The sequence below is a fragment of the Danio rerio genome, chromosome 20 (assembly GCF_049306965.1).
Source record: "Danio rerio strain Tuebingen ecotype United States chromosome 20, GRCz12tu, whole genome shotgun sequence".
NCBI lineage: Eukaryota > Metazoa > Chordata > Actinopteri > Cypriniformes > Danionidae > Danio > Danio rerio.
The window spans coordinates 29,827,613-29,842,213 of NC_133195.1; the positions used below are offsets into that span (position 1 = coordinate 29,827,613).

Genomic DNA, 14,601 nt, shown 5'->3' on the forward strand with positions numbered 1-14,601 from the left:
GTGAAATTAATACTTGGTGCACAGAAAATGAGATTTAGATGAACATGTCAGTAATACCTCAAGGGTTTATTTGATAAATTCCAAGTTTTATTAATAATCGATCAAGCTTTATATGGTTTCATTATCACGAGTTTCTAAAACTTTTTTAAAAATGTGATTTCAATCCAAATGATGCTTTACCATTTACCCATGCTTTAGTTACTCGCTCGATCAGGGGAAGAAAATGATAACCAATGAGTACGTTTACATGAACACCAATAATCTGATTTTAATGTGATTAAGACAATACTCAGATTAAGAGTCTACTATGTAAACAGCGATTGTTTTTATTTATTTATGTTTTGATTACCTTAATACGACCAAAGTCATAATTAAACTAATTAGTAATCAAATTAAGACGAAGCACGTAGAGTTTAGGCGCGTTATTAAAGTGCAGTCCAGACATGTAAACATCTTAATAGGATTTAAGCTCACAGTTGACTTTTCTCCCCATAGACTTCCATTCATAAGCACACGAACGGTCAGACTAGAAACGCAGGGTCATGCGTCAAATTTCACAGGTTGCTGCGGTGCAAAGTTCAAGCTTGGCGAACTCTGAGCTGCGAAATCACATCACTTGACTGTGTGAGACCAATCGAGGATCAAAACATGACATCTCTGGAAAGAAATTTAAAACATGGAGCAATCGCTGGCTTTTTTAAATGTCTAATCATCTTGTTTGATCCCGCCCCTTTTCGCAGCGCCGCACAACAGAATTTGGCACACAAAAACTCTAATGTGACCGCAGCTTTATACTAAATCATATTCCTTTAAAACTACAGTAGGCCACACTCTTCATACTCGCATCCAATATCTCATTTGTCACGGGGTCATGCATGAAATGTTCCTGAACAAAAGTGTGTCAAACTGCAGTTAAAAATAACTCGCACAACTTTGTGTTGCAAAGAGTTACCATAATAATAATAATAAACAAACACCACTTGCACAGACACAAGCATTATAACTCAAAACTATTTATTTTCAAGACATTAGTCACCTAATTGCAGAGTAAAGTTCATAACTACACCGGCCAAAGAAAAGAATAGAAAAATAGACACTTTCCACAACTCCACAAAAGAATGTTTTTTTTGTGTGTGTGTGTGTATATACAGAAATATACATACACACACACAAAGTCTCAAATAGATATCGCATGTTTTATATATATTTATAAAAAACTTTACATTTTACATACAACAAAACACCATATTTCTGAGGCCTGTGATCAAAGGTACCAAAAATCTTGAAAAATATCTTTTTTTTTTGGAGGAAAAAAAAAAGAGACAAAATAAACATTATGCACACTAAGCGTTGGCTACAGTATTACAAAGAGAAGGTTTAACAGAGGTTTGTAGAAAGGGCTTGCATAAGACAAAAGGGGTGTGGAGGAAGCCCAGCCTCAGGCAGGGAAGGCACTAAATCTTCTCAATAAGAGAGATAGCACAAGAGAGAACCTGGAGATCTCGACTTCGAAGTCTTCAAACACAACTTCCCTTGCTCCTCACACATCATCCGAAACACAAACCGTCCGTTCAGTTCAGCCTTGCAGCACTTTGGAGATAAAAAAAAAATAACACAACGCCATGCAAATATACTTAAAAGGATTAGGAATGAACGTTTAAGAAAATGACTTGGCTGTGTGAATCTGAATAAACGGGCATTTCAGTCATCATAAAGCAGACAGCGCCAACAGAGGGCACTGTTCCACAACAAATCAGACGTCAAACATTTAGTGCAATGGATACCTTCATCTGTTTTAGCTTTTAGTCCTCGGGTTTTAAAGATGATGTCAAGTACGGTGGCCAAATTCATTCCCCTCCAAAGCGATAAAATCGGACGTCAAACAGCATGCCAGTTTGATTTCTACAGGACAGACTAAAAATTCATTCACTTAAGCTTCTCATCTGGGAGCTCAAATGCATTTCCAATTCGTTCTTCCAAGTCAAGCAACCCACAAATCGGACTAAACCCAAGTGACCACAAATATCATTTGTGATAGAAATGTATTAATTATGAGGTCAGCAAATATGAAATAATACCTTAAACCGTGTGCGGCAATCAGAACCCACCCTCGAAAGGTGAAATAAATGACTTCTTAGCAGTTCAAAATGGCCTGAGTATAGCAGAGGCGAAGGCGATCTAAGGAGTTTTCCGAACCCCCCTCCCCCTTAAGATTAAGGCATGGCTGGGTCTACATGGGACTTGATCGCTGGGATCGGCATTGACGTCAAGAAATAATGTTCTCCGCTGGCAGGAAAACCTCTGAGTAGCAGCAGTAGGCCTAAATATCCATCTGTCGATTTTGGGTCATGGTTACGCAGCGAGTGGGATTCGCTGAAACGACATGACAGACCTCAGATCTCCTCATTTCGGCTGCCTCGAAGGGAAGCGCCGATGCCAATTACTCAACGCTTGAGTTGCATGTAACAGTCACCTGGAAAAATCTGAACTCACGTGCGACCAAAAAGAGAAAATCAAATAAACGTGAAATGTCATTCCAAGAGGTCTCCGCTTGTCAGACCACAGGTGGCCTGATTCAAAGTGGCATAGGTACAGAGTGATGCACCCACTGCTCGGAAATACTGAGTTACGAACTCCCAACACTGACAAATTAAACGACTGCACTTCCGACAAGAGCTTCTGACACATCAAGAGAAGCTACTAGTAAAGCAACTCTCGTGACAGGTGGATTGAATTGTTATTGTCATTGTCATGTTGACATGAAGCCTGGAGGATCGGCTAAAGATGAAAGGAAACTCGCGAGTGAGTCACCTGCTCTGAGAAACACATCCAGGGTAAACATCGATGCGTTCTGCATAAAAGTGGTTAATAGAATCAGTTCGCTCAGCCTCCTTTTGCTGCAGAATGAGGTCAGGGAAGGTAGGCTTTAAGTAGGCTGCGTTGCATTGCTTTTTAAGAGAACTGAAATCTTGTGAAAGTCATGTTTTATCAAGATCTTATTTCAATGGAAAGATTTAAAGGAGCACTCCAATTCCCTTGAAAACAAGCTAATTTTACAAGTCACAGAGTTGAACAGTTGAGTCTGACCATTTTTGTATACGTTCAGCTGATCTCTGAGACTGCTGGGAGCACTTTTACCTTAGTTTTTTATAATCCTTGATTAGATTAGACCATTGGCATCTTACTACTCCTATTTAAAGCTTGACTATTCTGCAGTTACACTGCGTATGAAGACTGATGGAAAAGCTAAGTAACTATACTCTCATTTTGGAGTAATAATCAAGGAAGTTTGCTGCTGTACCATAGCTGCAGCAGGTGTATTGATGTTACACAGCATCCGAAAATAGTCTCGGGCTAGGTAACCAGGCAATAGCGCTGCGTTATTTCATTGTGCCTGCTTCAGCCATGGTCCAGCAGCAAAGTTCCTTGATTGACTTTTAATTTCAGTCAATATTAGTATACAATGTAACTACAGAAAAGTCAAGCTTTAAATAGGAGAGCTACTATTTTTTTTTTTTTAATGAGCGAGATGCTAATGCTTCAGTTTATGCTAAGCTAAGGTAAAAGTGCTCCTGCTAGACCTGGAAAGCAGCTGAATAAACTCAAAAATGGTAAAACTCAATTGTTCAACTCTACAGTACTTGTAAAAAGTGAAAGTGTAGTGTTTAAGAAATAGAGACTGAATCTTCATGTATCTGAACAGTGGTAAAGAGAACTGCAAAACGACGTCCTTGACATTCAGAGGACAAGACAAGCAGGCCTCCTACCAAGCTCAGTCCGACTTCCGCTCTCTAAGGAGATTGCTTGCATCCCAGCCAGGGTCTATGCTAGATCTATTTTTGGACCTGACCCTCTGAAACTTTGCGGGACGGCAAACTGGAGCTCACCCACTCAGGGTTCACAACTCTTTCAGGCTTGACTCAGAGGTGGGCTGCAGTAGGAGTCCAGGAGGACCAGTGAGTTTCACTGCAACTGCATCAGGCAGCTTATATTACCCAACACCAGCCAAGGGTGGATGGAGGATTACACATTTACGACCACCTGCAGATTAGGAGTGCCATCTTGCATAATAATTTACTCTCTTTCTGCACTAAAATCTTGTCTATGCTCTCGTTTTGAATGCAATAAATCAGCATGTCTACGCAAAGGAGGAGAGAAACCTCAGAAAAGTAAGTTAGGAAAATTTGTTTCTGGTCTCTTAATGATAAATGTCCAAGGTGAAGTGCTAGAAATAAAAAAAAAAATACATAGAAGTGTCAAATTGACTAATGCATAATGGTCAGAGGTAAAGTGTCTCCCTCTCCTTTGTGATTTTAAATGGAGAACTATGTTACCCAAGGTGAGGCATAAGGTCTTAACTGCAGAGACAGCAGACTGACCCAACACCAACTCTTCAGGTCATCTCTAAAGGTCAAAGACTCTAGGAAGGGATTGAGAATCAATTGATGACAGATGGTCCTTCTGTGATCATCCTCACCAAAGAGTCTGTGTAACTACTATGGATCTTACTTAATTAAGCATACTAAGGATCAAAGAAACCTAGTAGGTGAAATGAAACGATTCCACAAAGCAACACAAACTCCCATCTTTAGTCTAACTAAAGGTTCTTAACGGTCAAAAATAAAAAAAAAAACAGTAAGATTGACCATCCAACCAAAGCTCAAGCCTTTTACCAGAGTAGAAAACGTCTGAGCGCTTTAATCTGACAAGGACTTAAATGACATCCTAAGTATCTTGCAGTACATTTGTGCTTTCAACCAACCCAAGAACCATTCTTGTGCTCCAAGAAAAGAAGCACTCGCTGTGAAGAGTGTGGGATGGATATGACTGAGGATTGCTTGGGTATTCAACAGAGGTCCCAACCTGTCTAACACAACCAGAGGCGCTTAAATAATAATATGTGACAGTGTGTGAAAATACAGTACCATCACTTGTGGGGAAAGGCTATTGTTGATTATCTTAAAGGGATGGCTTATCCAAAAATTCTAATTAAGTTATCATTTTCTCATCATCGTGTCATTCTAAACCTGTTTGCCTCTCTGAATAATAAAGAGGATATTTTGAAGAATGTTTAAGGGATTTTTTTTGTCCTTACAGTGTTGTTTTTGGACCCAATTAACATTCATTATATAGAAAAACAGTTTTTTTGTGTTGCATACAGTCATACAGGATTAGAATGACATTGAGGTGAGTCCATGATTACACATTGTCATTTTTGGCTGAACTAGCCTCATATCTGCAGCGTCAGTATGATAATGTGAGAAAGCTTCTTATTGTAAGGAGAAGATAGCAAAAATAAAATTAAAAAGGAAAAGCCGCACTATTGCACATTTAAGAATACAGATAATTCAGATGTTAAAAATTCTTAAAATAAGTGACTTCATCTACTATTAGGGTTTTGTGTGTATGTGTGTAAAATATGGTTTCCTAAAGGGATAGTTCAGCCTATGAACGAACTCTACTCACTTTCAAGCTGTTCCAAACATGTATTAGTTTTTGCTGAACATAATAGATATTTTTAAGAATATTGTTGGTAACCAGACAAATCAATGATCCTTATTGATTTCCATAGTATTTTATAGTATTCATACTCTGATAGTCAGATGCAAATGACCAACAATTGGGTTCCAACATATCTTCTTTTGCACTTAACAAAAGAAACTCATACACTGCAAAAAAAAAAAAAAAAAAATGAGTTGCTTGCTTAGATTTCTTTTTGTAGTCCAAATATATAAAAATTGTTAAGTCAAGAAGAATCTTCTATACAAGCAGAACATATTGTCTTGTTTTAAGAAATAATATGACAAAATTAAGCAAGTTTTTCCTTAAAACAAGCACAATAATCAGCCAATGGGGTAAGCAAAATAATCTTATATCAAAAGGAAAAAGAGGATTATTTTTCTTACCCCGTTGGCAGATTAATTTGCTTGTTTTAGGGAAAAAAAATCACTTAATATTGGCATATATATGAAAACAAGACAATGTGATTTGCTTGTCTAGAAACTTCTTGATATAAGAATTTTTAGATATTTGGACTAGAAAAATTACAAAAAATATAAGTAAGAAAAGCATTTTGCGCAGTGTACAAGTACATGTGGTGAAATGCACATTTTTAGGGGAACTATCCCTTTAGTGTGCCGTGTGGCAAATAAAACTAAATATTTCTCTCTAAAGTTTCTCTATCTTTGTTCTTTTTTTTTTTTTTTGCAAAGCCTGTTCATGACATCATAATTGTCGGTCTACTACTGACAGATCTAGCATAGAAAAGCTAATGAACTCGTGCCCATGGACTGCTGCCATCCCACAGAACCAGAGGACTGAGGATGTGGCGTGAGGTTGGTTTGATTGAGATTCCTGAACAATTCTAGAGAACGAAGCTGATAAGGATCAACCTACATTTGCCGTCTCTCAGGAATGGCATCAACTGCAGCCTTGGAAAGAGAATCTGAATGCAAAAGAGGGTGCCATTTTTTTGTTTGAGACTACAGATAGTGTTTGTTTTTGGGTTTTTTTTAAAAGTAAAACACACTGGGATGAATCTGCAGATCTGGGTTGTGAAACAGTAAAACAAAGCCCCATTCACATTTAATGGTGCATCTGTGCCATTGTTATGCCTGATAAGTTGCCTCACAGGAGACAGGGGATTTCATTTGTTTTCCCTTTTATGTTCCATCTCGGCTTTTAAATTGCACAGGCTAATGTAAAAGCCGGCAAATGCGGCGGATTACACGAGCTATTACTGCCACTCTGCCCTCAGAAGAAGAAGGAGCCGTTTGTCAAGGACTAGACAAAGTAATGAGTTAGCAACTTATTGCCTTCATATTTTTTCAATTTACTCCTAAGGAACAAAATCCGTGCATCTAAGTAAATATATATATCTCTCCAGTCACCCTAGTCTATTCAAGGAAAGTAGAAGTAAAAGAAATATGCTGCAACATCCGTACATTAATCTGCAGCATGTGGAAGAAAAAAACAAAACAAAAAAATGAAGGACCAGAACGCGCAGGTTTGCCAAAATGACTTCCATGGTTGTTCAGATCCCTCAGACTCAAACATTTTGCATTTTTGACCTCTTTTCATGGTGTGCGCACAACCAAACCAAGCTCTCCTTACTCTCGACTAGGTTTCAAAGCAATCTAGAGCAGTTTCACATGACATCTCCCTTCAGTCATCAGAAAAGCAGCCACTCGAGTAGCTTATGGGCGTTCATCACTTCAAGATACTGTCAGCCTTTGAAAGAACACAAAGTGCAGGACTGCTGGTGCCTCACCTGTTAGCTTACACTTAGTATTTGAATCAGTCTTCAGTCTCTTTTTATCAGGGGTCAGAGAGCAGACTTCCTGTAGGGGTATTCGGGTTTATTGGGGGATCTGCGGTCTCGCGCCCCCAACCCTCCCTCATCCCCAGTCCCTACGTTTGCCCCTAAACCCAACCCTATTCCCTCAGGAGGGGGTCGTCGACCCGTGGGCCATTCCTCATACTGTTCTGTGGAAGGGCCGAGCCCACAGGTGAGGTCAGTCTCGTTTATAGGCCGTGGCCTCTGAATGGCTTGCACAACACTGCCTTGTGAGACAATGGCCAAGTCTAGTCTTTGTGGAGGCTGTTCCAGCACATCCAGGCGAAGCGATTCTGAAGCCTCAGAGTAGGATGGAGGAGGTGCTCCTCCGCCTGCCTGACGCCCGTGGATGTAGAGATCTGGCCCACTGTATGGAGGCACATGGCGCCCTGGGAACTCGTAGAGATCTGGGAAGTCAGGCTGCGGACCCTCTGGCTTGGGTTCGGCTGCGTGCCGCTTGCGGGAAGAGTGTGGGTGACGGTTGGAGTAGCTGTGGGACATTGGAGGAGCTGTGGAAAGGTGAGGGTGAGAAGGTTCATGACTCTCCACCTCCATAGAGACCTCTGGAAGCCGCCGCTCCTTTAGGGTCATTGCTGAAACACCCATGGCGATGTCCGGCATGAACTCGTTGATAACAGGCTCCATATTCTGCGAGAATAAGTCAAACAAAACAACTGTTATCACTAAAGAAACATGTTATTGAGGTTCAATACTGATAGGGATATAAAATATCCATACAGTCATACAAATACATGCAAGTTTCTCAGTATATCCATACCAACATGCCCACACAATTTGTTATTTTTAATTTAATTGGTCTGCAGTGCCCAAAAAAAGTGTTTATTATCAATAGGCTTTGTCTATTATGGTTGTTTGTAAGTTTTTAGCTGAATCCAACACTGAACTGGGAGAGATTCTGGAAGTTCTCCTTTGTCAAATGATATATATATATATATATATATATATATATATATATATATATATATATATATATATATATATATATATATATACATATATATATATATATACATATATATATATATATATATATATATATATGTATATATATATATATATACATATATATATATATATATATATATATATATATATATATATATATATATATATATATATATATATATATATATATATTTTTTTTTATAAATCTCTGGAACATAATTAAAATTAAATTGTAAACACTTCAGTCTCTGTGTCGTGTCCTTTGGAAGCCCAAATACCGAAACAGAAGAAGCTTTATGGAAAAGCAGCGTTTGGACGACATTTTAGCTTTCTCTGCTACAACATTACAGCGTCTCTGGCCACACCCCTTTGCGGCGCAGGATGTGTGCGCGTGGTGAATGCGCGTAACCTTAAGCATTTGTGATCTCAATAGCCTTTATATATTTTTTGCAGTCCTCAAACATCGTTCACTGTAGGCTTTGCTAAGCTAACTCCGTAAAAGCCAATGTCTCACTCTGCATTGGACTTTGAGCATTTTACATTCAGAGATGTTGTTTATGTTCACAACTGATGTTTAAAATATATGATATCATAGTGGACCATCCCTTTAACAAAACATTGGGATATTTCAAAATAAGCCAAAATAATACTTCAAAAACTGTAAAAAGTCAAAAAGATGCATAAGCAAACGATTTAACATTTAACAATGTTGAATGTAATCCTAAGCAAAAATCTAATTTAAAAACAATTTTTATGTACTGTATTTATAAACTCATATTTTAAACCAAAATACTTTTTAAAATTACACAATACAGAGTAGCCAAACATATATATTTAATATATATTTTAAGAAAAAAATACAGATTAGCCTGTCAGTGCAGTTTATATAACATCAACTACAGAATATTGGTATTAATCACCATTTGCTTGTCAGGATGAAGATTCCTCCCTCCCTGTGCATTTGTGCAGTCTGGGGGCAGAGGCTTGGCTCCAGGAGGATAGACTGGGCTGCCCATTTTGGAAGAGGCCTGCCTGTGAAGGAGTGCATGATTGCAGGGGTAGGAGAAAGATCTGGAAGGAGGCTGGCTGGGGACCCGAGGTCTCCAGCCTGCTTTAAATTGCTGCTGGCCATGGCCCGGGGTGGTGGGGGGATGGTAGGGGGGAGGAGGTGGGGGCAGAGGGGGGTGGAAGCCCACCAGAGCCTCCAGGTCTGTGAACATGCTCTCCACAGCTGGTGTACTATTGACCCGGCAGCGACCTGACTGGCGCAGGGCCAAAACGGGACTCTCGTCTCCAAAACGTTCCTCAGGAAAGAATTTGTGCGGATTCTGAAACACAGAATACGTAACCGTGAGGGCATGTTTGTGCTAGACGTGCTTTAAAAATGAGAATTAATAGGCTGTCTGGTATGCTGAAGAAGCTTCGACTCCTTCCAAGCTTTACAGCATAGGTTCTCTGATCATTTAATGGTGAGAATAACAACATCACAGCAATTTAAGAACTCAGGGCACTTCTAAAGCAAGACAACAGTACCTGGAGAAAACATTCTGATTGAAGCAAGATTAAGTGATGCAAAACACAATAAGCTGCCTTTTTGCTACACAAAATGTTCACAAATGACTGTTGGAATTCTCCCCTAGTGGCAGCTGGATTGAACTTTCATTATAATTGTGTGCGTAAGAGATAAATAAGATAGATAAAGATAACAAACAAACAAACAAAAAGTTGTCAGGTTATTTAGAAATAATAATATTTCTTTACTTTTAAATAAGTATGGTTCATAGGGCAAAATCTCAATTAATTGAACAGTTTAACTCAATTACGATTAATGAACAATTATTTGATTTATTTAAGTTTTGTACAGTAAATATGCTATTTTCAAATATTATTTGAAAATAATTGAAAGAAACATGCACTGCTATCTATGATTATCAATTGAACGTCAACGTTGTACAACTGAAATTAAAACACACGTTGCCTAAAACCAATTTCTAGTCATTAGTCATTTCTTAAATAGCCTGCACATTTAGAACCAAAATTAAGTATTTTCAACGATAAATTGTTCATATTAAAAGTAGAAAAGAAGCAGTATCTCTCCTAAATAAAATAACTCTTGTATATCCTGTAAATAATATTTTAATAATATTATAATAACATTATAAATAATAATAACAGTGCATTTACAAATATTTTAATGAAAATAATAATTTTTTTGTAATGGAAAATATGTTGCTACCAATCATTGTCAATGTAGTGCAAGCTTGCGACGTGTAGTTACATTTTTTGAGCAGCGCACAGGTATGTGACCGCATGAAGGCTGCACCAGACCATACCCTTGCTTTCAATGCAGAAGTATAAATCAGCCTTAACAGAGCGAGGTCACGAGACTTCACACGTCGTAAGCAAAAGAATTGAAAAAAATTGAACTAGAAAAATTAGATTGATTATAGGTTCTGAATGTCGATTTTAATTACTTTGTGATGAATTACCCAGCCCTAATGGTTCATGTGACACCAAAGACTGAAGTATTAAAAGGACATATGCAGGAATCCTAAAGGCAATTTCAACACCTTTTAAAGACTTTTTAAAAAACCTTCTCAGAATATTTTAAAGCCTCATCGCCACTTTAAGTTCTAATCAGTATCAAACCTTTAATGTAATAAACAGTTATTAATAAACAGTTGTAGTAAAATAAATAAATGGAGCACAACCATGCAACAGAACTCAAAGCGTGAAAGAATAAATTATGTGGTTGTTTGCAGCGACAGGCTTCAGCCACTGTTTAACTCGTCATCTCCAACCAGCAGTACGCAAACTTACAATTTCTGATTTTGCCATTTGATTCACTTTGGTTTCACTAAATGTGAAGAGCGACACATCACCTTGACCATCACCACGCATGTCACAAATTACCTGACACCACCTAGACAGAGGAGCTTTGCCAGATGCACCCCGGCCCGAACCAATCAAGTGAAGCAAGCACACTGTTGTTAATATTAGGAGAAAAATAAATATATTCATGCTTTTTTTTTAAATACTTTAGACAACGCTTGAAAAAAATTTAAGAGCTCGTAAATATGTGATTAAGATTTTTTAATAACTTTTAAGGGCCTTCTTCTCATTATTGATTTATCAACTTTTAATACCCCGTGGACACCCTGATTAAATATATGGTACATTAAAATAGCAAACAGTTTGTTAGCTTGTATTATTTTATAGCATTACTGTTTTTAACATGATATTTCATTAAATAAATGCAGCCTTAATGAGCATAGGACACCATTTTTAGAAAAAGTCACATTTTTGTAGTGCATTGAAGATACAATCCTATCTGAACGACACATTTTTCTCTTATTTTCACATTTTTGGGAAAAATTTTAGACTGGAAAATAAACCGTATCCATCAAAGGCCGGCATAAAACTAACATGAAAGTCAGAGTGAGAGTCACGGTAGCCATAGCAACACTTGTCAGTCTCCACGCAAACAGGATGTGCTGGTTTACCTGTAGGAGTTCAGCAGCCCCGTCTGGCAGGCCAAACTCTCTGAGCACACGGATCTGCAGCTCATAGCTCACTGTAGCGCCTTCACCACAGTTCAGAGCAAATGCTCGCTGCACCTGATCTGTGTGACGCAGCTCCTGCAGCCTACGGATCATTTCCTTCACTACTGCCAACCTGGGCACTGAAGGACAGATGGGGGAGAAGAGCAGAACAGATGACTCGAGTTACAATTAATACCCATGAATAACTGCATCAATTAATAACAGTACATATTTGTTAACAAACAATATTAATACGTGATGGGCATATATATCAGTCTTAAACAAACCTATGTCTATTATTAAATCGGATTAGATTTGTGTTTTACATAACACACACTGAATCACAAAGCTTGCCAAATACAAGGCCAATGTTCCCACTCACATTAAATACACCTAAAAAAATAATAAAAACACACACTGAACTGGTTTGTGCAAAAGAATAACAAAATTACCTTGAGGAAATAACGTTCCATGGTTTGATTTATCAGATTTACAACTACATCTAGATTAGGACATAATCTATTTGGCCTCCACAAAGCATCTCTCTAAAATCACTTGATTGTGAGTGTGACTCATTTCATCAAGCATAGCTGAGTTCTGTCCACAGATATACAGAGCCCAGCATGATTAGCTTTGGACTTGAAGATTGGCTGAAATAACACATCGTTACGAGCCATGAATGAGTGCTTAACCCACCTGGTATCTCATTAGCAACCACAGACGGCGGAGCTGATTGGCTGCCAGCCATTTGCTGGTGGTTGATCATGTGACAGCACTGGGGGACGGCATTGTTCACCATGTACAGTGTGTCAGGCACGTTGGACATACGAACCATGCGCAACCGAACCAGATCGGTCTGCTCAACCATCATCTCCTCCAGAACCGCCTGGAGAAACACATGTATGCAAGGCTTGATGCAAGTGATAACAGTAATTAAAAATTATCCAAGTATTCCATCAAGATTATTCCATACACAAAGTCAAAATCTATCAGAATTTACTGAATTTGCATATTGAATTATTTCTATTGTATAGTATCTCAAACTAAATAGATAGTTCACCCAAAACTGAAAATTCTGTCATAATCTACTTATTATTCACTTGTCTTAAACCTGTTTAAGTTAATTTTTTTCTGTTGAACACAAAATAAGACATTTTTTAAGTCCCCGGTAAATCAAAACTACATATGATCTTGTTAGCTTACATTGCCAGTTTTGTGGTGAACAATTTATCTGTGCATGTCATTAAGAAAAAAATAGTTTACCCTTCTAATCTTGAATTGAAATTTGAAAGTGCACTTTCTGTTTGGTTTCAGTTAAAATGTTGAATTACGTGATTTTTTTTTACGTGATCGAATATTACGAATGTTCGATTGGGCGGGCTAACATACTTGACCACGCTGGTTCAACTTTCAGTTTTGAAAACAAACAGAAATGGTGAGCAGGAGGTAGGGGTGTCAAAATTAATTGTTTCTTTGGTGCATCGTGATGCAGACACAGACCATTCGGTATCAGTTCAGTAATAGATCATAACCGGTTATTACATACTGATGTTATTTATCTCATATGCGCTATGTCGCGGTAGCTTACTATGGCGAGGGAGGAGACCGCAAGTAATTAACACAGTCTAATTACTTAAAAATGCAGAAACTCTGTACAACTCACTGGGTTTAAGTTTGCTGGACAGTCATTTACTGACACTGAAGTACAGCAGAAGTATTTTACTGCAACTGAGAAATTGAAAGTAAACTCCATTTCTCTCCCTTTCTTACTGTGGACATTTGACCTGCTGGTGTGACGCAATGTTTCTTGTCCTTGGCTGTTACAGTGATACTTCTGGAGACAGACATGAGAGCGTGTCTGCAAAGCAAGTTTTCTATCATGGATCAGCCGTTTGTTAATGAACGTTTAACGATGAACAGTGCAAAAGCATTAGAGCCAATTGCAGCCCTTTCTGTTGAGCAAGTGACTGTTGAGCATAGGTGTAAGAACTTTGTCGACAGGGCCCATAAAGCTAGAGGGATATTTACATTTGTTTATTTGCTGCAAATTCTCATGTTGTTCTGTGCATGTACTTGAGTTTTTAAAGGTACAGTTCTGACTGTTTGCATTAAAGGACAAAATTGTATTACAAATAACATAAATATATTTTTACATTTTAATATAAGAATTCATGTGCTGTGAAGTAAAATCTAAAATTGTTTATGGAAAGCGTCAATGATGCACTAAGATATCGAATTGAACTGAATTGATAACATGATAATCATACTGAACCGTGAGACCAGTGTAGGCTCACACCTCTAGCAGGAGGTATCTGTTTTTAAACCCCTTTTCTCAATCTTTCTGAATGAAATCCCCACTTTTTTACAGCCCGCTGTAAAAAACAAACAAGCCCACTGTTTGCTCATTTTAAATTCTGTCTCTCTAGAAACTAAGTAACAATCCGAAAAAAGAAAACAATCACAGCTTCCGATTCATTGAGACTTAAAAATGTTGGAAACCACTGATGTCTGTAGTATTTGTTATTCCTGCTATGGATGTAAATGACTACAACTTTCTAATATTATTCAAAATATTGCCTTTTATGTTCATCAGAAAAATTACTCCTAAAATTTCCTAAAATTCAAAACCACTTGAGGGTGAGTAAATAGTGAGTCAATTTTCATTTTTTGGGTGAAATGTCTCTAAGTCATTAAAAATGTGCTTGGCTGATTAGCCTAAGTATTTGGCTTATTGACTTATAACCCAGTGATCTCTGG

The 14,601-nt window shown here is 37.9% G+C and overlaps 1 protein-coding gene across 4 annotated transcripts in view; it reads right to left on the reverse strand.

Moving 5' to 3' along the window:
- Positions 1–997: 997 nt before the first annotated feature.
- Positions 998–14,601, reverse strand: part of btbd7 (BTB (POZ) domain containing 7) — an 81,791-nt gene continuing 68,187 nt past the window's right edge. For 3 of the 4 annotated variants that reach the window (XM_073933031.1, XM_005160586.5, XM_073933032.1), the window contains 4 exons: positions 12,541–12,730; positions 11,806–11,984; positions 9,223–9,630; positions 998–7,984 (listed from right to left, as the gene is read on the reverse strand). In XM_073933031.1, the coding sequence (XP_073789132.1) occupies positions 7,325–7,984; positions 9,223–9,630; positions 11,806–11,984; positions 12,541–12,730 (1,437 nt within the window). In that variant the 3' untranslated portion in view covers positions 998–7,324. The remainder of the gene's footprint in view (positions 7,985–9,222; positions 9,631–11,805; positions 11,985–12,540; positions 12,731–14,601) is intronic. The other variant, NM_001025551.1, reaches the window with a different exon arrangement.